The 25,421-nt window shown below is 30.8% G+C and overlaps 3 protein-coding genes across 4 annotated transcripts; 1 reads left to right on the top strand and 2 right to left on the bottom strand.

Moving 5' to 3' along the window:
- Positions 1-900: 900 nt before the first annotated feature.
- LOC102668035 (uncharacterized) lies at positions 901-2,037 on the bottom strand. The gene has a single exon (XM_006573870.1). The coding sequence runs from the start codon at positions 2,035-2,037 to the stop codon at positions 901-903; it is 1,137 nt and encodes a 378-aa protein (XP_006573933.1).
- Positions 2,038-3,161: 1,124 nt separating this feature from the next.
- Positions 3,162-7,996, top strand: LOC100809071 (putative cinnamyl alcohol dehydrogenase). The gene is made up of 5 exons (NM_001253293.3): positions 3,162-3,367; positions 4,375-4,488; positions 5,979-6,492; positions 7,025-7,178; positions 7,476-7,996. Exons 1-5 carry the CDS (start codon positions 3,267-3,269, stop codon positions 7,679-7,681), a joined length of 1,089 nt encoding a protein of 362 aa, NP_001240222.1. The 5' UTR covers positions 3,162-3,266; the 3' UTR covers positions 7,682-7,996.
- A 4,683-nt stretch (positions 7,997-12,679) lies between these two features.
- Positions 12,680-20,627, bottom strand: LOC100781089 (rhamnogalacturonate lyase). 2 transcript variants are annotated; one of them, XM_014768191.3, is made up of 17 exons: positions 20,448-20,627; positions 20,147-20,280; positions 18,049-18,100; positions 17,789-17,907; positions 17,235-17,285; positions 16,829-16,948; positions 16,617-16,736; positions 15,822-15,957; positions 15,551-15,727; positions 14,888-15,043; positions 14,671-14,777; positions 14,482-14,566; positions 14,224-14,365; positions 13,736-13,895; positions 13,526-13,642; positions 13,310-13,436; positions 12,680-13,207 (listed from the first exon to the last, which is right to left on the bottom strand). In XM_014768191.3, exons 2-17 carry the CDS (start codon positions 20,248-20,250, stop codon positions 12,962-12,964), a joined length of 2,019 nt encoding a protein of 672 aa, XP_014623677.1. In that variant the 5' UTR covers positions 20,251-20,280; positions 20,448-20,627; the 3' UTR covers positions 12,680-12,961. The 2 variants fall into 2 exon arrangements, with proteins under 2 accessions (XP_014623677.1, XP_014623700.1); XM_014768214.3 differs by having other exon boundaries at positions 20,147-20,270.
- Positions 20,628-25,421: the final 4,794 nt, after the last annotated feature.

Below are 25,421 nucleotides of genomic sequence, written 5' to 3'. Positions count from 1 at the left end.
ATCAGTTGTAGCAGCTTCTCCCCAAAATTTGTGAGGAAGTTGCTTGCTTCTTAGCATGATTCTCACCATGTTAAGCACAGTCCTATTCCTCCTCTCAGCAATACCATTATCCTGAGGAGTATAGGGTGCTGTTATCTCATGAACAATGCCATGTTCCTTGCAATAATTGGACATCTCTGTAGAGCAAAACTCTCTTCCTCCATCTGTTCTCAGAATTTTAATGCTTCTCCCTGACTGCTTTTTAACCATACTTTTAAATATTTTAAAAGTCTCAAACACTTCACTTTTGAGCTTCAGCATATACAACCATAATTTCCTATTGAATTCATCAACAAAGCTCACAAAGTACTTGTTGTTCCCAAGTGAAGGTGTATCAAAAGGACCACAACAATCAAAGTATACAACATCCAACAAATTCTGAGACCTAGAGTGTGTAAAGCTGCTGAATGAACTTCTAGGTTGTTTGCTAAAGATGCAATTTTCACATACCTTTTTTGGAATGGTAATAGATGGCAGACCACGAACCATGCCTTTGGATCTTAACATGTTCATTCCTTTGAAATTCAAATGCCCTAGCCTGAGATGCCAAAGCCAAGTATCACTATCCAGAATTTCAGTTGACATACACTGAGATTTAGTGACTGAAAGATCCACTTGAAAGGTTCTGTTCTGGGCAAGTGGGATCTTCAACATTCTCTTCCCTTGTTGATCAAACAACTCCAGAACTCTTTCTTCACATTTCAGTTTAAATCCTTTTTCAACCAATTGACCAATGCTCACCAAATTACTCTTCATACCTGGAACAAACAAGACATATGAGAGGAGAGCATTGCTTCCATCCTTCTTAGATATCAGGACATCTCCCATTCCTTGAGCAGCAATTGTTCTATTGTCAGCTAATCAAATGGCACTTCTTTTTGAATCATCAAAATTTACCAGCCAATTCCTATGCCCTGTCATGTGATTCGAGCAACCAGAATCCAAATACCATGTTCTTGAACTGCTAGAATCTGAATTGGTGGTCATCATCATCATCACAGAAGGATCTTCATCAAGATCGCCATCATCTTTGAGCAAATTGGCTTCATCACCACCATGTCCATCATGATGATTTCCTTGGGCAGGGGCATTACACTCAGAGGAGAAATGACCAATCTTGTTACAATTGTAACACCTTAGCTTCTTGCGATCAATAACTTTCTTCTTGCACCGATACCTTTGATTTCCCCCATTTCTATGCCCTGATGATTCAGCTGGCTCTTGATCAGATTTTGAGGGTTCATGATTCCCAGAACCCTTTCCTGATGAACTCTTGTATTCTTTGCCTTTCACTTTGCCCCTATTGTTGCCTTTGCGGTGAAAATTGTTCTTTCGTGAAGACTGGGCTTGTAAGGCTTGATCCGAAGCTTGACCTGTGGTACGCTCTAGTAGGCGTTGTTCGTGAGCTTCGAGAGAACCTTGAAGCGCAACAATCGTCATGGACTCCACCTTCCCGGATTCTTCCATGGCAACAACCACATGGTCAAATCTTGGAGCCAAACAGCACAAGATCTTCTCAACAATCGGCAAGGTCTTCAATTCCTCACCGTATGCCTTCATCGCATTCGTGAGGACAAGCACGCGATTGAAGAACGCTGCAATGGTCTCGGAGTCCTCCATCGCCATCAGCTCATATTGCCGTCGCATTGTCTGCAATTTCACCTTCTTAACCTTCGCCACTCCCTCATTCGCCGTTTCCAGGATTTCCCAAGCTGCATGAGCACTGGATGCCTCAGCGATCTTCTCAAAATGGGCTTCATCTACGCATTGATGAAGGATGTACATCGCCTTGCAGTCCCGCTTCTTGTTCTCCTTGAAGGTGGTGCGTTCTGCAACGGTGGGTGCTTCGCCGAGCGCTGGGAATCCCTCCTCCACAATCTCCAGAACCTCCTGATACCCAAGAATCACGCGCATCTGGATGCACCATCGGCTCCAGTTCTTGCTGTCGAGGATGAGGAGGGTTGTGGGGAGAGAGATGGCTGAGCTTTTCTGGGCCATGGTCACAGATCACAGATGGATCTTGATTTGGCTCTTGATACCACTTTGTTAGGAAAACTAAAGAGAGAGAGCTGAGAGAGAAAGATGGAATGCTAACATAGATGAGGAAAGAATGACTTATTCTCATTAACTATTTAACAGAATGTTATTACACACTACTTATAGTAGTTGTCCACTTACTAATCAAACTAATCACACTAAGCTTTTATACTACACACTACTTAACAGAGTTCTTATTTTTATAAATTATTTTGTTAATGTGGTTCTATCTAAATTTCTTTAATGTGTGTGGTTCCTCCCTTCTCACTTAAAGTGCTGACCTCCTATTTTAGTTGTGGCATTCTTCTCATCTTAAATGTCTCTATTTATATATTTAACATCATAAATTCTTAATTTACAGGTAATATATCTTTAAATCTAAATAAATCCTAAAAATAAAATAATATCCTTTACAAATGAATTTGAACTTACGGACATTAACCTTAAAATACCATATTCAGCAAAAAAAAGGTCTGGAGGGTGTTGCTAATCATACTGAATTGACCTCCCTAGCTTTGTAAAAGAGGAAAATGTCATATGCAAAAAGCAGGTGAGAGACCCCATTCCACCTACCTCTAGTGATAGATATAGGCTCTCATACGCATTATCAAACTCACTTTTACATTTTATTTTAATTCATTATCTTAAATATATTTTTTCTCATATAATTTAGTCTTTTTTTCTTATAATTTTCATCTTAATTCAAAATGTATTAAGCGCTTTAAATAATACTTTAAATAGTAAAAAAAATTGAACAGCAAAAAAATATTATCTAAAACATTTTATATATAAAAAATAAAATAAATACATTTTATAAGAATTAAAATATTTTTTTAAAAAAATAAAAAAACACTAAATTATCAGAAAAATATATATTTAAATCTAATTTGTTCTTATTTGAGTCTGTCCAACATACCATAAATGAAAAAAAAACTAGTGCATTGGGTTGTCCTTTCCTTTCCATTATTTGCCTCACTGTTAGCTACGCAACAAACACCTCAGCCTCAACAAATTACTTATTGACACATGTTGGCACTTGGCACCACTCGTTAAGAACATGGTTTGACCCTTGTCACTTTTCTCGTGCAAGCACTTGCACTGTTGGAAGCATTAAGTGCAATGTTCACACTCTCACTCTCTCATACTCATGCATACTTTAATCAATCATCATATTTATCTTTGCAACTAAAATGGCGTCGTCACAACCAGAGATGGAGCATCCAAAGAAGGTTTTTGGTTGGGCTGCTCGGGACTCATCTGGGCTTCTCTCCCCATTCAACTTCTCCAGAAGGTGCACTCTCCACTCATCTCTTCCTTTTCGGTAACTGTAAATGCCCTTTTCCTTCGTGAAATGGGGTGGCGATGCATGATCCAACGATTCCTTGTATTCTCATATTTTAAAACTCTTTTCATTGATTTATTTTTCTTTTGTTTTCCAGGGAGAATTTATCTCTTTATTTAGGTTCAATTATTTTGCTGGTTACTAAATTATTTAGAAAATTTCAACTAGGTCCATGAACTGATTTTTTAATTGGATCTCTAAACTTAAAAAATAAAATAAAAATTCTCCTGTTTCATAAGTGCCAATTGATCTCCTCTAAAAAAAAGTGTCAGTTTATTTAAGTTTTTTAATACATAAAATAAGAAAAATTAATAAATAAATAAAAGAGTATATTAATTTTATAAAATTAATCTTCTTGGCCTTCTTTGTTAAAAATGATGCAACAAAAAAACCTTCTAAAAAATATTATTAGAGGTGTAGTTAAAAAATAATAAATATCATATTTTTTACTGCAAAAAAATGAATATTAAATTGAAAACTTATAATGATACTTATTTTAGGATTTATTTTTCTTCTAATAGTACACTAATATAGTAATGTCACTTATTAATTCTTATAGGACGAAGATAGTAAGACCAGTAATGTTAGACTATATATGACAGTTTGAAACAATTATTTTTTACATAATAATAATAATAATTTATAACAGTTTTAAATTTGTAAAGAGTAAAGACTCAATTAAAATTACATAATAAATAACCTAATTTTAAAAAAATAGTCTGGAGACCTACTTAAAAAATTCTATATAATTAAAGGACCAACTAAATAGTTTATAGAAACATTATGTTCAAATCTTATATTTATCTCGATCCTAAATATATATAGAATTTGAATATAATAAGTTAAATTTGACAAAAGAAAAATCCATTGATATTTGATTTCTTAGGTGTCAAAATCATTAAATAAGCATCTTGTTAATGATATATTTAACTGAGTTTTGATGGGAATTTTTACAGAGAAACGGGGGAGAAAGATTTGGTATTCAAAGTGCAATACTGTGGAATATGCCACTCAGATCTACATATGTTAAAGAACGAGTGGGGCAACACAACCTATCCTCTGGTTCCTGGGTATGTCAATAATAAACATGAGTTTTTCTTTTTCTACGTTTCTGACATTATTGTGTTGCGATCGTACGTATACTAATCACATGCTTTGCACGTTGATTTTATTTTAAAGAATAAAGTATTACCTTCTCACAAAAAGAGAAGGGAAAAAACGTGAAATAAGATAACAATAACAATACAATGGGAAGAGGTAAATATAAGTTACAAAATTTTTGAGAAAAAAAAATCACTCCTTTAAATTATAAAAGATACTAAGGTCTTGTTTGATTTTGTTCCGGTTTTCAGTTTTGAATTTTTTTTAAAGCTGTTTTCAAAATTGGTTTAAGATCAGTTTTTGAAAATCGAATGAAGGAAATAAATTATATAAAGTGACGAGTTTTTGTCCACTTATTTTAGTGGTTTCTGTGTGAGAGACCGACATTCAAATGATGGTATTGTTACAAAGTAACGGGCAATAAATATAGTTATTTACTTCTGAGACACTGTGTTTTTTTTTTGTCTGAAAAGATGTTTTCCTTTTATAGTTTTCAAAATCAATATTTTGGAAATAGTTTTTAAAATAGCAACGAGAAAACAATAATGAAATATGTTTTTTTTGTTTTTAAATTCTATTTTTTTTAAATAAAAATCAAACAGTCCCTAATTGATCCTCCCTTCTTTCTTGATTGTGTCAAATTTTCCCTATGACTTTGCTTTATGTAAATAAGAATTAGAATGAGCAAATTTTTTAATTAGTTCTCAAATTTATATGGGTTAAATATTTTAGTTTCCGAAGTTTTAAAAATCTTTCCTTGGTTATTGATTTTACTTTCCACCATTATTTTTGCATAAAAATGAAATATTTTGTTTTTGGAAATAGTTTTGCACAAAACCCATATTTTGGAAATACTTTTTAAAAATAGCTACGTGAAAACAAGAATCAAATACGTTTTTTAGTTTTTTCTTAAAAAAAAAACTAAAAACTCTTTTTTAAAATAAAATAAAAAATATTTTATAAAAAATTAAATATGTTAATTATTGATTCTATATATAAAAAAAGCATTCATTACTTTCCACCATTAATTTGTACAAAAAAGAAATAAACGCAAGCGACAATGATAACAGTTGATATTTGAATATAAAACCTCATGTAAATTAACTAGCTAAATTTCATGTCATTAAGCCGAGCCTAGTGGGTTTTAACTTTTAAGATTTTTTAAAATGCTTGATCTGTGTTGTGTTAAGGACTAATTTAAAAGTTTACTTAAATTGGAAAAAAAAGATCAGTTTTCCAGCATTTGCAACCTTGCAGATTTTTTTCTCCACCTGTAATCGATTTTAATAAAACTGTAATTTTTTTTTTATTAAAAACACTCTAATAAGCTATTCTAAATTGAAGTTTAAATTAATAATAATACCCAATTCAACCACGCATTATGCTTCAAAGTTTGTAAATCATTTACAATGGCAATTCATTATGTAACAAGTTAAATTCGATTTGAACATGCGTATAGGCACGAGATTGCTGGTGTGGTAACAGAAGTTGGAAGCAAGGTGCAAAAGTTCAAAGTTGGAGACCGGGTAGGTGTGGGGTGCATGATTGGATCCTGTCGTTCATGTGAAAGCTGTGATGAAAATCTTGAGAATTACTGCCCCAAAATGATTCTCACATACGGTGTCAAGTATTTTGATGGCACCATAACACATGGAGGCTACTCTGACTTGATGGTTGCGGATGAACACTTTGTGGTTAGAATTCCGGATAACCTACCACTTGATGCTGCTGCTCCTCTCCTCTGTGCTGGGATCACTGTGTATAGCCCTTTGAGATACTATGGACTTGACAAGCCTGGTCTGAATCTTGGTGTGGTTGGTCTTGGTGGACTTGGTCACATGGCTGTCAAGTTTGCCAAAGCTCTTGGAGCTAATGTCACAGTGATTAGCACATCTCCTAACAAAAAGAAGGAAGCCATTGAGAACATAGGAGCTGACTCATTTGTGGTTAGCCGTGAACAAGATCAGATGCAGGTACGCCAATACAAGAAATTATGAGGAAAATATTTTTTCAATATCTGTATTTTTAGTGAAACTTGTTTTTAGTCCTCAAAGCTTCAATTTTAAACAATTTCATCTTTGAACTTTTAAAATAAGGATGGTTTTCGTCTCTTCTCACAGTGAAAACTGTCAATGTTGTTGGGAGATGAAAACACCATATTTCTAAAATTCAAAAATCAAATTAATTAAAGTTAAAATATGAGCATTAATATTAACTTTTACCGAGAACACAAAAACTAAAAATATACTTTGTCTAAAAAGTAATATATTAGTGACTAAATTTAGTCATAAAAAATTTCTTTTTTATATTAATATATAGTAGCATCACAAAAATTATGGTGACAACATTTTTATAGAAATTATATATAAATTGTTTTGTGACTAGTTTTAATTTTTATTGTACTGCGAGTTATAAATTTGCTTCTTGTTGAAAATTAAAACTTTCCTTACAAGAAATAATCAATCATCAACTTATTCTAATGTTCTTCACCAAATGTCTATGTAGGCTGTAATGGGAACCATGGATGGTATCATTGACACAGTTTCTGCTGTCCATCCTCTTGTGCCTTTGATTGGCCTGTTGAAGCCTCATGGTAAACTAGTCATGGTTGGTGCACCAGAGAAGCCTTTGGAGTTGCCAGTATTTTCTTTACTTATGGGTAAGCACATATAAAAAACAATGCCATAAACTATGCACTTTTTAGTATAGCAGTTGCTGTTTATGATTTTGTTGTGTTCCTTGATGTCATTGCAAGAAATTGTGATCAATGTGGCCGATGCAACTGGTTTCGATGACTATAAAAATCTTGATGTTGCGGTCAAACTTAAGGTCGTGGACTGTTTTTTAAAACTTGATAATAGAACTGCATGCATGTGTGTCTTAGAACAAAAGTGTACTCAATGACTTTAAGGTTGAAATTGAATTTTGAAACTTACTCCACATAATTGATTGGCAGGGAGGAAAATGGTTGGTGGCAGTAGCATCGGAGGGATGAAAGAGACGCAAGAAATGATTGATTTTGCTGCTAAGCATGGAGTGAAGCCTGATATTGAGGTTATTCCCATAGATTATGTGAACACTGCAATAGAGCGCCTCGCCAAAGCAGATGTGAAATATCGATTTGTAATTGACATTGGAAACACGTTGAAGCCAAGCTCTTGAGTAAATAAAGAAATATGCATGCGTGATTCAGACTTCAGATACTGAACGTACATGGGGCAAGAGATAAAGATTGAGAATTGATAATAATTTCTTTAAGCATTATATGTGTTTTCCGTAATGAGTTTTTGTTTCAAGGATTTAGCTACGCTATTCCTTGATAAATAAGCAATTAAGTGTGGGGTGTGCAATTGCTTAAGCTTGGTTATAATCCCTTTGGGACGAAAATTGTTTTGTACTATATATACATTTTAAAGAGTGAAATTGTGTGAGATTATGAACATGTTAAATGTTTTTAATTATTTTGATTGTTGGCAAGAAATAGTTTCTATTAAACATTTTTGGTTTAAATATGTTTGAAATATGAGATCAAATTCTTTTAGTCTCCCAAATTCAGAACTGTAATTTTTTAGTTCTTCAAAGTGAAAAAAAAAATACTTTTTTTTAATTCTTTCCTCAATATGGCATTAATGAGATGTGTAACTAAAGCATGTTTTGCAATTTGTGGTAGTTTTAGGCACGAGGAATTGATTTTAGAAATTTTAAACATCAAACACAATTTATAGAATCTAATAAAGAAAAAAAAACTAATAATGTGTTTGGATGAAACAATTTAACAGGAGAATTCATTTTTTCAAGGAATTTAAAATAATTCATAATAAAATAATTTGTTTGGATAAAATATTTGAAATGAGATTAAATTTTTGGTATTTTTATGAATCATTTTGATTGAATAAAACAGTGATATTTCAAATTTTCTAAAAAAATATAGAATTTGAAATTCTTTTTTTGAAGATGTTCACTCTAACTCAGGTTCTTGCTCGCGACTCTTTCTTGCTCAACACTCACAATTACGGGTGACCAAAGATTTTACGGTCGATATCGACGTAAGTTGTTTTTCACTGACGTTGGTCGAGATTTTTTCGGTCATAATTTTTTTGTATGATGTCAACCAAAATTATTTTTTGTCGATATCAGCTAAGATTTTTTTTAGATGATGTTGGTTAGGGTTATTTTCTCACTGACGTCAGTCATGGGAAATTTTTGTTAACGTCGACCAAAGATTTTTTTGGTCGTTGTCATTCAAGTTTTTTTAGTTGATGTTGACCAATGATTTTTTGGCCGACGTTGGTTAGATTTTTTCTATTGACATCGGTCATGATTAACTTTTGAGTAGACACCTGTTAGAGTTTTTCAGCCGACGTTAGCTAGGTTTTTCTAGCCAACATCAGCCAAAGTTATTTTTTAGCCAATATCGACTAGGGTTATTTTTTAACTGATGTTAGCTAGGGTTTTTTGGCTTATGTCAACTAGATTTTCTTAGCTGACGTCGGTTAGAATTTTTTTGCTGACATCTACTAGGGTTTTCTAGTTGACATCAGTCAGAGCTATTTCTTAACCACATTAGTTAGGTTTTTTGGTTGATGTTGGCTAGGGTTTTTTCCTGCTAACACTAGCTAGGTATTTTTGACTGACATCGGACATGACTATTTTTAATTGACATCGACTAGGTTCTTACAGTCGACATTCACTAGAGTTTTTTCGGTCGACATCGGTCAGAACTATATTTTTGCCAACATCAGCCAAGACTATTTTATAACCGATGTTGGGTAGGGTTTTTTGTCTGACATTGGTCAGACCTATTTTTTAGCCAACTTCGACTATGGATTTTTCGGCCAACGTTGACCAATGATGTTTTTCAGCCGACATCAGGTAAGTTCTATTGGTCGACATCGACCAAACTATTTTTTAGCCGATATTAGGTAGATTTTTTTGTCAACGCCTGCTGGGATTTTTTAGGCCGACGTTGACTAAAAATAGCCTTGCTCAATGTTGTTCAAAAAGACCCTAGCCGGTGTCGGCCAAACAAACCCTAGCCGGCGTTGGTAAAAAAACCTAGCCAACATCGGCTGAAAAATAGACTCAACCAACGTTAGTCAAAAAATAGCCCAAACTAATGTCAGCTGACAAATATTTCTGGCATACTTTGACAAAAAAAATCCTATTTGATGTTGACCGAAAAATAGCCTTGGTTGATGTCGGTTTAAAAACATCACTGGTTGTGGTTAGGCAAAACACTCCTAGTTAAAATTATCAATATTTTGTATTTATAAATTATTAAAAATTAAAAATATTTTTTAATTAATATTTCAAAATTAGATTGTGTTTATTTTCTATAAAGTTTAATATTAAAATTTCATTTATTTAAAATATAAAATAAAAATTTTGCATATAAAAGAAATTAAATTGTCATATCCAAACAAAGAATTTAAAATAGGAGAAATTTGAAAAATGAAGGAAATTAAAATCAAAGCAATTCAAATTCTAGGCATTTCAAATGCCTTAAAATTTTGAAATTCCTGATTCAAACACAAATGCATCCCAAAATCCCAATTTCCAAATTTACATAAATTTGTTTTTTAGATTCACAATTCAAAACTCCCTTGTGAAATCATAAAACCCTAAACAGATTCCACAAAGTCAATCCTACCAAACATTTCCACAGTATTGTTTTTGCAATCAACCCTGCATCACTCATGATCACGATTTGGAGCCCTTTCCTTTTAATCCCATTCCCCACCGTAGCACCTTTCAAAAATTTGGACTTGTGCTCTACGGGATTGAGAGTGGCTCATTCAGAAGACTTGACGAGATCGAGAAAGTGGAGGAGCGCTTTTGCAATACCTACTTCGAGAATGAATTTAAGTGCTGCCACGACCTGCACTACCCCTACAACATTGACTCAAGGTGGTTCCGGTGTTGACACAATAAGACCCTCTGTAGCTCTGTGTGTAAGGGGGTAAACTCTCACAAAATCACCTTTCTCTTTCTAAATTTCACGACATGCACCACCATTCCCTTGACCCTGACTGCCTCTACCTCTCCCTCCTTCACTCATGCCTCCAACCCTATTCTTAAAACAATAATTAATTGGACACTTAATGTATGAACACCAATCAATACAAAAGAGGGTGAACATATTATCAGAGAGAGAAAGGGGTCAAAAACATCGCAACAAAGTTATGGAGTTGTGGTTGGCAGTGTTCTCTTGTCCTATTTTTTTCTTTAATTTTAATTGATTCTAGCGGTTTGCACCACTAGAAATTGATTAAAAATTCAAAATCAAATTCTAGTAGCTATATAAACCCCCATAAACTGTGAAACATTCTGTCACTTCACACAACCTGTTAATGCCATCTTGACAGAAGAACTATAAGATAGGCAAGGCAATGAGGTCGTCTCGGACTCATCTTGATTTTGAAGGAAAAAATCCAAGTTAATCAAGGTAGGGGTTGGGTTTGGATTTTTTTGAGACAATTAAAGTTTTGTGGTCAGGGATGAGATTATTAATACCTGATCCGAACCCATCCTCAAATTCGTTCCGCTAATAATTAATTTACAAAAATATTCTTGCATATATATAATATATTAAAACCTTAAACTATTGGATTGAATCTTATGCTATTTTTGGATTAAATTTTATGTTGTCATGTATAATCTAAAAATATGTTGTGATTGCTATTTAAAGTTATTTTTTTCATTCTATGAAAAATTATATTTTTTTATAGGATTTTATAAGCATATCGAGGCGGGAAAAATCTAATCCTATCGAAAGTAGGAATGGGGATAAATCTACACCCCTATCGAATTTCGGGGATGGGGATGGGGACGGAAGAAAATGGAGAGTTGGGGGTGGGGTAAGCAAAACCCGACTCTGACCTACCCCTTTACCTTACCTACTATAAAAACCCTTTTCCAACTTTGATGAAATAAAAAATACATGTTTAAATTTGGGAGACTAAATAAATTTCAGCATTTGAGTTTGAGGAACTTAAAATATATTTAAGTTAATATTTTTTGGTTGAACCAAATTGTCATGAAATAATAAAATGAAAGTTCTTTTTTTCTTTTCATTTTTGTTGTTAAAGGGAGAACAAAGAAGAAAACGTGGCATCAATTTAATTTTTAATGGATTACTGAATGATCTTAAAATTTAATTCACATTCTATGTATTTTTCTTCAATAATTAGTTGGTACATACAAACGTTCTTGGTCCATATGATAATCATCGAAAGATAATTTCATAAGAAACTAGATTTGAATCCAGTATTACATCCAAAATAGTTAGTTGGTACGCTGCTGAAAAAATAAAGATAGAGTAGTTGTGTGCGTTACGTACATTCTTTTAATAATTTAGTAATGCAGAATGGAAAATATTTTAAAAAAATTGCACTCACTAATTTAAATCCATTGAACATTAATTCTAGATCTAAATTATTGAAATAATTATTATTCAAAAAAGTAATAGCCAATATTCCTTAATAGTCAATCATTGAACATTAAAAAATTCCATTTTAATTTTTATAATATTATTTTTTTTATCTTCAAAGGTAATAATCGTAGTTTTTATAATTAGATGGGACTAGCCGTTTGATGGGAACTAAGAAAGTCATTGATTCAGATAATTAAAAAAAATCAAGAGTAAGAAATCGTTTTAACTTTTAAGTCAATAATTTAAAAAAATAGAATAAGTAAAAATATGTCAATTAGCATAATAAAAAACAACATAAAAGGACAACAAATCAAGAAAGTGATAAAAAAAATTCACAATTTTAAAATTTTGAATTTCATTCTTATCTTTTTTTTAAGTCTTTGTATTTTACGAATTTTAAATATTTTATATAATTCTCTTAAGTTTTTTTATATTGAGATTTAATTCTTAATTTGTTTTATATTTCTTACTTAATTAAAAGGTTAAAATTAAAATAGACAAAGCAATTGTTAAACTATAAAACTTAGTACTGTGCATTCAATTTGTGATTAGAAATAAATTTAAAATCCTTTTACAATGTTACATACAATACATATTCTTATAGTAGTGTTAAATTTCAGGAGAGATCATGCTGCGAATTTTCTTACGAAACAGCTGTTATAATGTAATTGGCGAATATGTAAATTTCAAAATAAAAGGATAATTAACGGAAATCATGGATTATGAACTATATTTAGAATTCGTGCGGTACGAATTCGCAACAGAAAGCATGTTCCTTCTTATAATTATCCGACACCAAATTACAAGCCCTCCACAGTAGTACAAACTTAAAATCAATCAATAAATAAAAAATACTGGCTTTATACTTTCATCATAATTTCTACTTTCTAGCAAAAATTCTGCTATGCATGCATGCTTCTATGCAAATTGCAAGATGAGAGATTCATAATGCACAGAGACAGAGTCACGCTTATTTATCTTCCTCCACTACGTACATGTTCTCGGCTCAATCAAGTACTTTTAATTGGTGGACTTTCTAAGCGGACATAATCATACATAAGTCCCATGAAAGGACCTATGCCTTTTGACTGTGTCAAATAGATGGTGTTTTTTCCTTTCACCAAATGATTGCTGCCTACAGCTATAGTATACAACCTATACAATCCATGAATTCCATGTCTTGCTATGGCATTGTCATCGCCTGTTAGCCCTGTTGAGAAGTGGGGAAGCTTAGCATTCTGGTCATTGAACCTAACCTGATCACCCATATAAAAAAATGTTAGCCAATTGCCACCATAGTCATACTCATAACTGAAAAAAAAAAGAAGATCAATTATGGAAAAAATGAATTGGTGTACCTCCAGTCTAGCATTATTGGCGGATGCCAACCCCACTTGTAATGTGTAATTTCCTGGCATTATGATATTTTTAAGTTGGAATTGAATTTGCCATGTCGTTGGCACGAATGTCTTTTCTGGTGTGCTCCTGCATACATTAGTGCATTTTAGAGGAGAAAACTAAAAATGCTTGACAATTATAACAAATTCTATATATTGACCAAAAAAAACAAATACCTGGTAACTTGAGCATAAAACCAGTCATTGTGATAGTCAGATACACCAACAGTGTAAACGAGATCATGGTTTGGATATAGTTCAGTGTAACGTTCCCACAAGCCGTATTGCCTAAACCTGCCATAGAAGAAATAGTTTGAGAAAATGAAAAAAGAGCATATTAATAGAAGATCGAAAACATTAATTGTTGAAAATGGGTTTTGGGCTAACTTGTCTTGGCTATCGTTCTGGAATAATCTGTTCGTGAACTTGGGGTTAGGGTCTGGTATATAGAATTCTGCAGCTGAGCGATCTGGGATCCCAATTTCCCATAGAGTAGGACCATTTCTTGGAGGGTTATAAACCAGTGAATTCAAGTTGATGTTGCATCCTAAAGGTACATTATATACAAGTCATTGTCTAATGACGCAAGCTATAAACTAAATTTCTAAAAAGTTCAAATTATTATAAGTGCAAAAGCTCAAATAGTTTAATATTTAAATAGTTCATGATTAAACATTTAACAATGCACGAGTTTGTAATTTATAGTATTATATCCTGATATGATGCCAATAAAAATGGAACTGATCATGACTGCTAATTAGTCACATAGTTCTAATTCCATGTCATGAATCAATTACTCAAAAAGCTGAAGTTGTTGCATATATAAAAGCACATAAACTACTTTATATTTAACATGAGAGACGAAGATATTTTACCTGGTTTGATGGTAATTTTAGTTTGATATCTATAATCTCCAATAAAACCCGGAACCCATGCATACAAGTTGTAATCCCCAGGAACAATATTTTGAATCAAGAAGTGTCCATCTTTGTCAGCTTGAATCCAGAATTGATAACCCTGTGAATGGCACATATAATTCAAATTTCAGACCCTTTTTAGCTGAATGTGTCACTAGCCCTTGAAACTTGAAATTTCAAGAAATTAAATCCAATTGGCTCCTAAACCAAATGCACCTTGCTTTCTCTCTGCCATGATCCTGCATCTCCTGGCAAAGCTAGACCAACATAAGCATTGTTAGCAGGTTGAGCTCTCTTTCCCCTGATAAACAAGTTAAAGCATGGAATTTATTAGCTTGTTTCTATATAAGTTGATACTATGTCATCAAAGAATAAAATGAAGGTAAATAAGGCATATGCATATACCCATCTAGGACTAGTAGTCGTCCTGTCACTGTTCCTCGTTGATTGGGTGGAAGGAAATCTTTTGATCCAACGAAATCATAAGGCCATCTTCTTACTTCATTCGATAACTAATTTACCAAAGAACAATAATATATTGTGTCACAACATAATCACCTCGCTCAAATAATGTATAATAAATTATCACTAGCGAGTGCAGTTAAGGGTAATAAGTATATACCTGTTCTACAGCATCTGACCAGAGAGACCGAAACTGAGATTTGTTGGGAACAGAGTTAAGGTAGACAAAAACTGGGCCAAAAACCTTTTTATATGTCTCCCCTTCACCAAATACCATGGCTACCTCCTTGCCAGCATAATGAGTGCTCACAAACATCTAAACACGAACAACAACAATAAATTTAGAAATAGTGAAGTACTTTAATTTTCACTTATTCGGTTCTGTGATTTGTGAATAACAACTGGCATTCTAGCCGTAACTATCTAAATTCTAAATTTTGTTTAGGCCTATGTTCTGAAGTTATAAATTTGTGTTAGGTGATGAGAAGAAATTCTTAAGGAGGCATTACTTTTGAGTGCACTCTAATTTAGTTTTTTGATTTTATTTTTACAGGCATATCTTTGTTTAACATAGTATTGATGCATGAACATACTATACATGTTCAATATTAAATAGAGGGCTTCTAATATATTAGACAACACAGGTCCGTTCTTTGAGTTGAAAGAGAACAGAAAAGAAAAATGAACAGTAAAATGAGATTAATCCCATATTTTTACATTCTATTTTAATTTTAAATTTTCATTCCATTTTTTTTTTACTCTACCGAACGGTTCCATTAATCAAGACTTATTCATGCTTTATGAGGTCACAGGTTGAACCTACGGAAAGAGTAGTTGGGCCAACATGAGAGGTAAGGTCTTGCTTAATGGGCCCAGCATGGCGGAACTCATTACTGGGTGTTATCAACCAGAAGCCCACGGGTGCTGAATCATCCTGGGTAATCCAGCCATGAACAGTGTTATCTTTGTTCTCACTCGAGTATTGGTATTTGTCATCCACCTAAACCGAACAAAATAACAAACAAGTACATGTCATAAACATTATAAACAACAATAATCAATGTCAATTCGAACAACAGGCAAAAAAGGGTTACCTCTCCCTTAAATTGTGGCTCAGATGCATGGGTTAAAAGAACAGCTTCAGGATACGCCAGGCTTTGACCCGATAATCTATCTCTCATAGATGGCATGTTCCTTTGCCTAGTATCAGATATGGCCATGTAGTGGAACCTGGATCATTGGTTGTTTATTAGTTAAGCATAGGTTTTTGTTATTCTTCTACTTTTAAAATGATAACCACAAACTAAATTGTATTTTAAAAGAATATATATTTCCAATATTATATTATTTTTTTTTCACTTATATTTTTATATATTAACATTAAACTACAAAATCTAAAAATAAATTAATCATAATAATAACGTAAGATAGAGGGCGAGCCCTGGTGTAGCAGTAAAGTTGTGCCTTGGTGACTTGTTGGTCATGGGTTCGAATTCGGAAATAGTCTCTTTGCATATGCAAGGATAAGGCTGCGTACAACATCCCTCCCCCATACCTTCGCATAGCGAAGAGCCTCTGGGCGGGTACGAGTTTTTTATAATAATAATGTAAGATTAATTTTGTAAAGTTTCTGATTCCTTTCATGTCTTTTAACTATTTATTACTTGTTTTTCGATATTTAAGACCATGATTATCTTGGGAGACGGAAGGAATAATAATTTAGGAAACTTTTCTTTAAGCCATTTCATATTTTCATTTTTTATTCTATCAAATTATGAAAATTTTCATTCAGGAGTCAATGAAAAAGTACTAACTTTTTTTCAAAATCAAAGGAAAGTGTTTTTTTTTCTTTTAACTTTTCTAAAAGTAATTAACATTTTTTCACTTACCTGGCTTCGTCGAGTTTGAAAACAATCCTAATTTGATAAACCTCCACCGCAGGTAATCCTGAAGGTCGATTAAATATTGCGTATGAATAAAACCCATAATCACCTCTTCGCAATATATACCTGCGTGAAAAAAAATTATATCACACAATGTCGATGAGCTAATTCTGTATTTGCTTTCAAACTGTAGAAAAAAATTAAGGTTTGGAATCCACCTTTTGTCTATGTTCATAGGGACACTTGAGCCTTTCATGGAAGCTGTCCATGTTCTTAAAAATGAAATTTCAACTATATTCTCGTTTGCTGCAATGACTGAGAAATGTGTCCCATCGATTCTGCAGTACAGTTTAAATCGTAAATTTGTCTCTTGAATTGCATAAAACATGCATTAATTACTTCTACCCTATTTTTATTATCTCTCTATTTTCCATTACATAATTTATCATATTTATCATTTTTTTTCTCTAAGTGTTTTTTTTTATCTCTCTCATCTTTCCACCCATACACCTTATATAAAAGTGAGGTAGGTTCAATATTTGCCATAAAAATAAACAAAATAGAATGAAAAGGAGATAAAAGAAAAAAAAAGGCCTAAATTAATAATTTCTGAAATATATATACCTCTCAAATATGCCAGGTTTTCCTGGTTCGTTCCAAACGACGTCCAAGTACCTATAAATATGAAGGCAGATTATATCAATCAAAGCAGATCTTATATGGATTCAATTTTTTTGCCATCGTATACCGGATTACTTTGAAGATAATCCTGACCTAAATGTATAATTTTATTTAGGTTAAATTACTCATTTGTTTTCTATAATTTTACGATTCTTATTTTTTTAGTCTTTAAAAGTGATTTTTTTAATTTTATTTTAATTTTTTTTATATTTTTTTTAGTAAGAATTAAAAGGTAATTAAAATATAAATTATTGGGATTAAAAATATTATTTTTAAACTATAGAAACTAAAAGATAATTAAATACAAATTATAAGGATTAAAAAAAATACTTTTAAATTATATAGAATAAAAAAGAATTAAAATATAAACATATAAGAATGATAAAATTATAAGAACTAGAGTAAAAAAGAATTAAAATATAAATATATAAGAATGATAAAATTATAAGAAAATTTAACTTTTTATTTAATAAGAAGTAGGTGATAGGTATATATACCCTCTATCGTCTTCTTTATTTTTTGGCTCAAGTAAATTGTTAATTCCATTATATATTCCAATGATATGGCCCTCGGGCTTTGACAAATTGAGGGAAACGATGCCGTTGCTAATCACCACCTGCAAATCAAGTCGAGACTTAGTATAACCCAAGCTTTAATTTGACGAGAAAAACAGGCCAATTAATATGGTTATTTATTTTATTGTTTCAATATTTTGAACGAATTATATTGTTCTCCAAAAAATTAACCGGTATATCACCTGGTGAGGATTTTCGGTATTCAGCTTTACTGGAGGAGACGTCGAAACGCTTCTGCAAGTGGAAGCATTGCAGAAAATTAAAGAAGATAGTTAAAAATAAAAAAGTACTCAACGTGTGACGTTGTCATTTGACAATATTCAAAATTGAAAAAAAAAAATAGAACAAATGGACAATAGGATACTACAGCTTGAGACTAAATGCATAGTTGCTCAATATTTATGCACAACTTTTTATAAGAAATAAAAATATAAAATAAAGAGTGATGTAAAAAAGAAAAGTAAATGTAAAATATTATTATAAAAACAATATAAAATATGTATATAATATTAATAATATAATTTGATATTTAATTCTAGCATGCGGCTCTTTTTTTTTTTTTTCTTAATTGTACTATAGTGCTTAATAATAATTCCTCCTATTCCTCTTTTAAAAATCCGATTATTTTCAGGGGACCTAGCTATTGGAATAGGAATCAAATACAATTGCCTTCATCATTTGATTTAAAAAGAAATTGAAGAGAAAGAAATAGGAAGATAAAGAAAATATTTAGCCCATTGGTTGCAACTTCAAAAGGGAAAAGAAATAGGAAGATAAAGAAATATTTAGCCTTTATATTTTAGTTGTATTAAATTATTGTATATATAATTTAAAAAATAATTATTACAAAAATTAATAACTTTTTCATATATATAATTTATAATAAAATAATAATATAAAAATCACATTATAGTATATTCAAATTAAACTACTCCTATCAACAAATTATTGTATATATAATTTAAAAAATAATTATTACAAAAATTAATAACTTTTTCATATATATAATTTATAATAAAATAATAATATAAAAATCACATTATAGTATATTCAAATTAAACTACTCCTATCAACGACAGGACAGTAGTTTAATTTGAATATATTGATAATGTGAGATTTAATGTGATTTAATGTGAAGGGCAGTTACTCTTAGACAGTTTGGCAACTTAAAAAGTTTTATGGTTCAATTTTGATAGAATGATTTACGTCCACCTATCTTTGCTCATCATATTTAATGTAAAGCCGCTCCACACATATGTGTATGTACATGGTTATATCTATGGAGTAAAAGGTAAAAGTAATTAATTTTAATTATATATAAATAATTAAATTCTTTTTATTTAAATCTGATTCTTACTAGACTGTACATTTATATGATCAAAATTATCTAATAAGTTCTCACACTGTCTAATAAGAGAGATAATTGGAAAAACATTTAATTAAATGTTGTCATCTATTTTATATGAAAAATGATTGGTGTGTAATATATATATATATATATATATATATATATATATATATATATATATATATATATATATATATATGTAAAAGTGACTTGAAATAAAATAAAAAATGTAAATAGCAAGCTTCAATTTTAGGTGTATTTAAATTATTGTCGTGTTTTGAAAGGGAGATTCGGTTGTTACTGAAGTAGACCATCAGCCTATACTATTTGATGCATTGTCGGTTAGAGCAAAGCACTTGCAGAGACTAATTAGTTAAGAAATGTTAGAGTTAATTGCATTTTCATCAAATTTTGCGTCATTAAATACAGGCCATCTATGCGTAGACTAAATATTGCAAAATTAAAACATAAACGAAACATTTGAGACCGTCAAAGAAAGAATGGTGCAGGTGAAAAACGGCTAAGACTAAATGTTGTGAAAACATAAATGAGACACATGAGAAAGTCAAAGACGTGGAAATAAACTCTTTTCATTGCCACAATGGCTAGCTTAGTAGCTTGCAACTAAAGTAAAAGATGCAAGTGAAAAGTAGCTTGCACAATGGAGTATTTATATAGTGAGATAAATGAAGGATATGAAATTTTAAAGTTCTCATCTATAAACGGGACAAGAGACAAAAAAATAAGACTTAAAAGTATTATTTACTTGTAGTAAGTACTAATTTATAGGATATGTCTTCCTTCTGAATTGATGCATTTTCTCATCTCATGATTTCATTTCGTTTACTCAGAATCACAATAAGAAAAGCATAGGACAAAAGCAACATTGGCATGTAACTAAACAGAGAAGCAATTAAGAGAGTAGAAAGAACCTAATTGATGAGACTCTATCAGAAAAGGCACCAAGCAAGATTAAGCTGAGCTGCACAGCTACTCTAACCCACCACTGGAATATTGAAACCCTTTCCACCTTCATCTTTTACCAATAATATGAACCTGCAAATAACTTTGAAGAGTTGAAGCTTCATTTCAGGTGACAAGGAACAGAAGAATATTATGGCAAAATGAACTTTGATAATGCTGTTAGTGAAAAAAACTGAAGACATACATAAATGACAAAAAAAAGAGAACTAAATTAACCTAATGTATAATTTCTAAAGGACACGTACAAACCTTGACATTCTCCAATGTCTTTCCCAGAAAGACCCTAATAGAGTTACAGAAAACCATATATACGTAGGAGATGAACAGTTGATGATAGCTATTTTTTCTTTGGAACATTAATAAGCACCTTCAAAGAAAGTTGCGGGAAGTGAATGACCTTATATATGCATATAAGTACTGCTCAATGAACAGCTTTAGCTTATCTATGATGATGTTGTCACTTTTTCCAAGTACTGCTTTCTACATTTCTTTTTCCTATTTTTGGCGCTGCCCCTCAATTTTCGTAATTTCTCACACGACAGCAACTCAGCAAGTGTTACTTTCAACGTTGGACTAATTAAGGTCCACGTGAAGGGTATATATGTCTTTAAAGAAAGAATGAAGAGGATGAATTTGGGAAAAGGTTGTATTATATGGTCGAATGAATTAAGAGGATAACATTGAATTTAGCATTATGAAAAAATTAACATGTATTTGTTCTGGTATTTTCTAATTTAATAAAACTTTAAAATAAAATATATTTAAAATTATAAGAAAAAAGTGTGAAAGACACATCATAAAAAAAGTATGATGAGAGATGTCTTCATTCTTGACACTAAAAACTCGACTTTATAATAAAATGGCAGACTTTGAGATATGTTGCAAAATCATTTGCTAAATTAATTTGCGAAATTCAAGTTTGTATTTGATCAAAATAGATGCCTATATTTTAGTCCTAACAGCAACCTTTTTAAATATCGATAAACACTTGACAACAGCTATTACTCAGTTAACAACAATTGACTAAATTTTTGTTTTCATTGATAGTGAATTAATATACGTTTTTGTTAAGGGCTTTCGTGTCGTTATACCAAAACGACGGCGTACGTACAATTAAATTCGTGGAGTTGTATCAATTTTTCAATTGATATAATTAAAACCGAAAAACTTCTAGCCTAGCTAATTATATTCCAACAAGTAAAATAGGAGCGTTTGGTACATACCTAATCCTTAGTATTAGAAAATAGTCAACATGCATATGTAGTCATTATTAGAATTAAATGACCCACTTCTTATTCTTCTCAAGTCTACACGGTATCGTATATATTAAGGTATGGCAAACGTAAGAAGACCTATATTAGAAAAATCTATTTGGTTTTAAAATTTAATTTCAATCCCCTACTTTAATTATAGGTAAGAAAAGCCTACAAATTTGAACCTGCCCCAGTTTCAAAATCAGAACCTATATTGGAAAAAAGCGAATCTAAATTCTTGCCTACCCAAGCTTCCCATACGATAGTTCGTAGCAGTCAATATATCAACCTGCATGCATATTAGTTAATACTCGACAATACCCTATATATATAATATATCCTATGTTCAGGTAACTTAAAATTAAACTCAACCACTAATGTTTTCTACTCTATTATATTTTCACCCTGTGTACCTAGGAGGTTGTATTAAATACTTCTTGGAATTATGACTATTGACCAATAGATCAAAGTGGGACAGCAGCCAATAATGCCATTTCCTTTTCGATATATCTTGGCTTATTTGGCATTAGAAAGCGTTTGGTAAACTATAGTAATCAAAATTAGTTATATACATTTTACAATAATATATTCATGATTATTGTTTTGGAACCAAGGTTTTTGGGTATCTTATGTTTTGCTGCATCAGATAAATCAGTCTCAATAAAGCTTGAAAAAAATATAAGGTGAATTGAATAATTAAAATGAATATATATATATATATATATATATATTCAATCTCTTTTATTAACAAAAACTAATAATACTAATAATTAATATTTATGGATAAAAAAAACTTGTCAAAAGGAGTTTGTTAATAAGCTCTAAGAAAGCTTTTTTCGTATTCTTATGGCCATTGCAGTTTTTATTTATTTATTATTATTCAAGGGATGGGAAGTACTTTCTGTTTTAAGGGATGGGTTCATGAAATAATCCGACCAGTTTTTAGTTACCAAAGCTCTGTTGTTCGGGATATATTGGTTTTATGGGGGGTGGGCTGCTTTTAGAAGCCTCATCATGTATCAGCCTTTTCTGTTTTGAGGTTCAAGCACATCTTGTGCTGAAATTCCCATTTATAATACGTTTTTATAGCCTAAAAAACAACAACAATATATTGATTAGTTTTAAATTTTTTAAAAGTGTTGTTTAAAATTAATTTGAATTTGCATATTAACTTAATTTTAGATAAATTATTGCGGGTATAGAAAATATAAAATAAGACCACTAATTTTTATATATGACTAGTTTTCACTTAAAAGATTTGTTAATTATAAGAAAATTGGTTTTTTAAAATGTAAACTATTACACACGAAACAAGAAATGGAGAAAATTCAGCCAAGTATAAAGTAGCATGTTTTGTTAGTTAGAAAGAGTCAAGGAATCATAGTAGAAGAGATAGAGGACAAGTGATAAGGCATGGAAAAGCATCGACACTTGACAGTTAGCACACGTCAAAATATTTTGACGTTTTTTAAGAAATAGGCAATGGCAAATGGACTTGGAACATAGCGGACTAATTTTCAAAGGAGAAATGTTTCATCTACATCTATTATACTATAATTTACTTAGAGGGAGAAAAAAAATTAATATGATAGGATTTATATTGTGATAGAAATAAAAAAATTAAAAATATTAGTAAAATGTTTGTGTATAATACACTTTTTATTTCTTAGGGGAATACACAACTAAGGAGAGTTATCTAGGGTGGGTCTTAATTTGCTAAAATAATTTCTTATGTTTATTCGATAAGATAACATCCTTATCTCTTGTTAGGTTTTTTTTTATATATATAGAATAAATTACAGTTTTTCTTAAAATTTGATAAAATTACACAAGAAACTCTTCTGTTTTCAGGCTTTAAAAATGAATGAGATTTGTATAATTTCGTCAAATCTCAATGTGTGTAATTTACTCTTTTTTATATATGTAAAACGGAAATATTTTGCTTTAATTTAAAATTATTAAAGTATAAAATATTTCTTAAAAAAGTTACCTACATGATGTAAAGTTTTCCAAAACCAATTTCTAACGGGCTTTTCATGACAAATTTTTTTTATAGCATTTTCAACCATGTTATAATGTGTAAAAGTTGTCAGAAATTGATTTTACAAAATCAAAATTGACTGTGAAAGTCGATTTATACGAGTAAAATCCTTTTAATATATAATATTTCAACAACTTTAAAAGCAAAATCTACCGTTTTAATTTTAATAAAAAAATCCGTCTTGAGACAGCACGGTGATGGATTGACCACGGACTAAAAGTCAATCCTTTTGCCGTAAAAGGAAATTACTCAAATTTTTAATTCAGCTGGAAGGTGTAGAATATGGTATGGATCTAGTCCAAAATATTTAATTATAAAATTTTTAGGTACTATTAATACACACATGAAATACAGAAACAAAATTACTCCACATAGTAAGATTAATAATTAAAAAAAGTACATAGTAAGAGATAGATGACCTAATACGTACCTGATTTATATATGCAGCTAAATTAACTATCCTATGATTTCTTGGCGAACGTAATTCTATTTTCTTCTTCACAATAAGCACTAGCGAGCGACTACTACAACGCTGGCACTGAATCACTGACAATAAAATAAGTAAAATAATGTTCATGATTCCACATAATTAACGAATAATAAAATTAAGATAGAAAATTATTATTCTTTTTTGTTTTGTTTTCGACTAACTGATAGATAAGAATAAAATTAAATTTCAGTAACCACGCTTGATATTATAAAAATATATATGTTTTTATTTCAAGTATTATTACGAATTCTTGTATTTTTTATGATTATAAGTGCCTTTTTTTGAGAAAAAACTTATTTAAGTTGAAAATATCGTGGTGGAACTAATTTTCCAAACAAAAGCTCTTTCCTATATATGAAATTCAAAGTTTGTGATATCATTTAAGCAAATCTATTCATTGAATTTGGATATTTTAAAAACTCTTTCATATATATATATATATATATAACTAATTTATTATATTTTTTCATCATAAAAATATAAAAAGAAGTAAGCTTCTCTCATAAATTAAAGTTAACTTATGTATGTGTTAAAATTAACTTTTTTAAATAAGTTAAAGCAAAATATATAAAAAATGATTTTTTTATTGTATTGGGAGAGAAAAGAATTAAAAAAATTTATCCGAAAATTAATTTGAAACAAATATTATATATATATATATATATATATATATATATATATATATATATATATATATATATATATATATATATATATATATATAAACTAATTTTATCGTATGAAAGACTTAAACAAAGTCATTGTCTATACTATACTTCTCGTTAGATAATACGGTCAAAAAAGGATAGTACGGTGGGAGTTAATTTGAGGAGGACGTGTAAATATAATAATATATGGATCTTAAATGAGAAAAAGGTTCAAAGAATTGTGCTACAAGACAAATGTACACCCCCATTTTGGCTGGTTACGGGTAGAAAGAATAATAAAGAGAAGAAGATAAAAAATTATAGATATAATAAAAATAATGAGATGATCTGAAGAATATGACATAAAGGAGAAAGTGTATATTATATATTTTCTTATACAATATATGTTTAATCATAAAAAAATATTAAAAAATGGCCTTTCAATTTTTGTGTAAGTGTGCATAATTCACCAAAAAAAATAAACATCAAAATAACTGAAGAAGAAGAATAAAAAACAGATATGAGAAAATGCTACGAACCTGTGCCTCCTAGATGAATTATGGAGCATGGCCGGTCTGGAGGGCAAGAAATTGATGTGCTTTTCTTAAAATTGAGAGTCCCTCGTATATATAGCCATCATTCAACATATATTGTTCATTATTGTTAGACTAATATTAACCAATTTAGTAAAATTATAATTGATTTCTTCTTTAAACATAAATAATATTTTATTTATTTCTTAAAATGTTAAAAGTTGTGGTTCTTCAATTATATTTGGACTTTTTTCAGAAA

This window comes from Glycine max, chromosome 1, assembly GCF_000004515.6.
Source record: "Glycine max cultivar Williams 82 chromosome 1, Glycine_max_v4.0, whole genome shotgun sequence".
Taxonomy (NCBI): domain Eukaryota; kingdom Viridiplantae; phylum Streptophyta; class Magnoliopsida; order Fabales; family Fabaceae; genus Glycine; species Glycine max.
Note: the sequence above shows the minus strand (reverse complement) of the source record. Positions and strands in the feature narration are given on the sequence as shown.

What these genes read in the sequence shown, in the direction of transcription:
- LOC100781089 (XM_014768191.3), bottom strand. Translation starts at nt 20,250, where the DNA reads ATGAAGGTGGAAAGGGTTTCAATATTCCAGTGGTGGGTTAGAGTAGCT. An exon ending in GGTCAGATGCTGTAGAACAG is followed by an intron (nt 14,778 to 14,887) that starts GTATATACTTAT and finishes TTGGTAAATTAG; the next exon opens with TTATCGAATGAAGTAAGAAG. An exon ending in TTTTATGCTCAAGTTACCAG is followed by an intron (nt 13,437 to 13,525) that starts GTATTTGTTTTT and finishes TAATGTATGCAG; the next exon opens with GAGCACACCAGAAAAGACAT.
- LOC100809071 (NM_001253293.3), top strand. Translation starts at nt 3,267, where the DNA reads ATGGCGTCGTCACAACCAGAGATGGAGCATCCAAAGAAGGTTTTTGGT. An exon ending in CCATTCAACTTCTCCAGAAG is followed by an intron (nt 3,368 to 4,374) that starts GTGCACTCTCCA and finishes GAATTTTTACAG; the next exon opens with AGAAACGGGGGAGAAAGATT. An exon ending in AGTATTTTCTTTACTTATGG is followed by an intron (nt 7,179 to 7,475) that starts GTAAGCACATAT and finishes ATTGATTGGCAG; the next exon opens with GGAGGAAAATGGTTGGTGGC.
- LOC102668035 (XM_006573870.1), bottom strand. Translation starts at nt 2,037, where the DNA reads ATGGCCCAGAAAAGCTCAGCCATCTCTCTCCCCACAACCCTCCTCATC.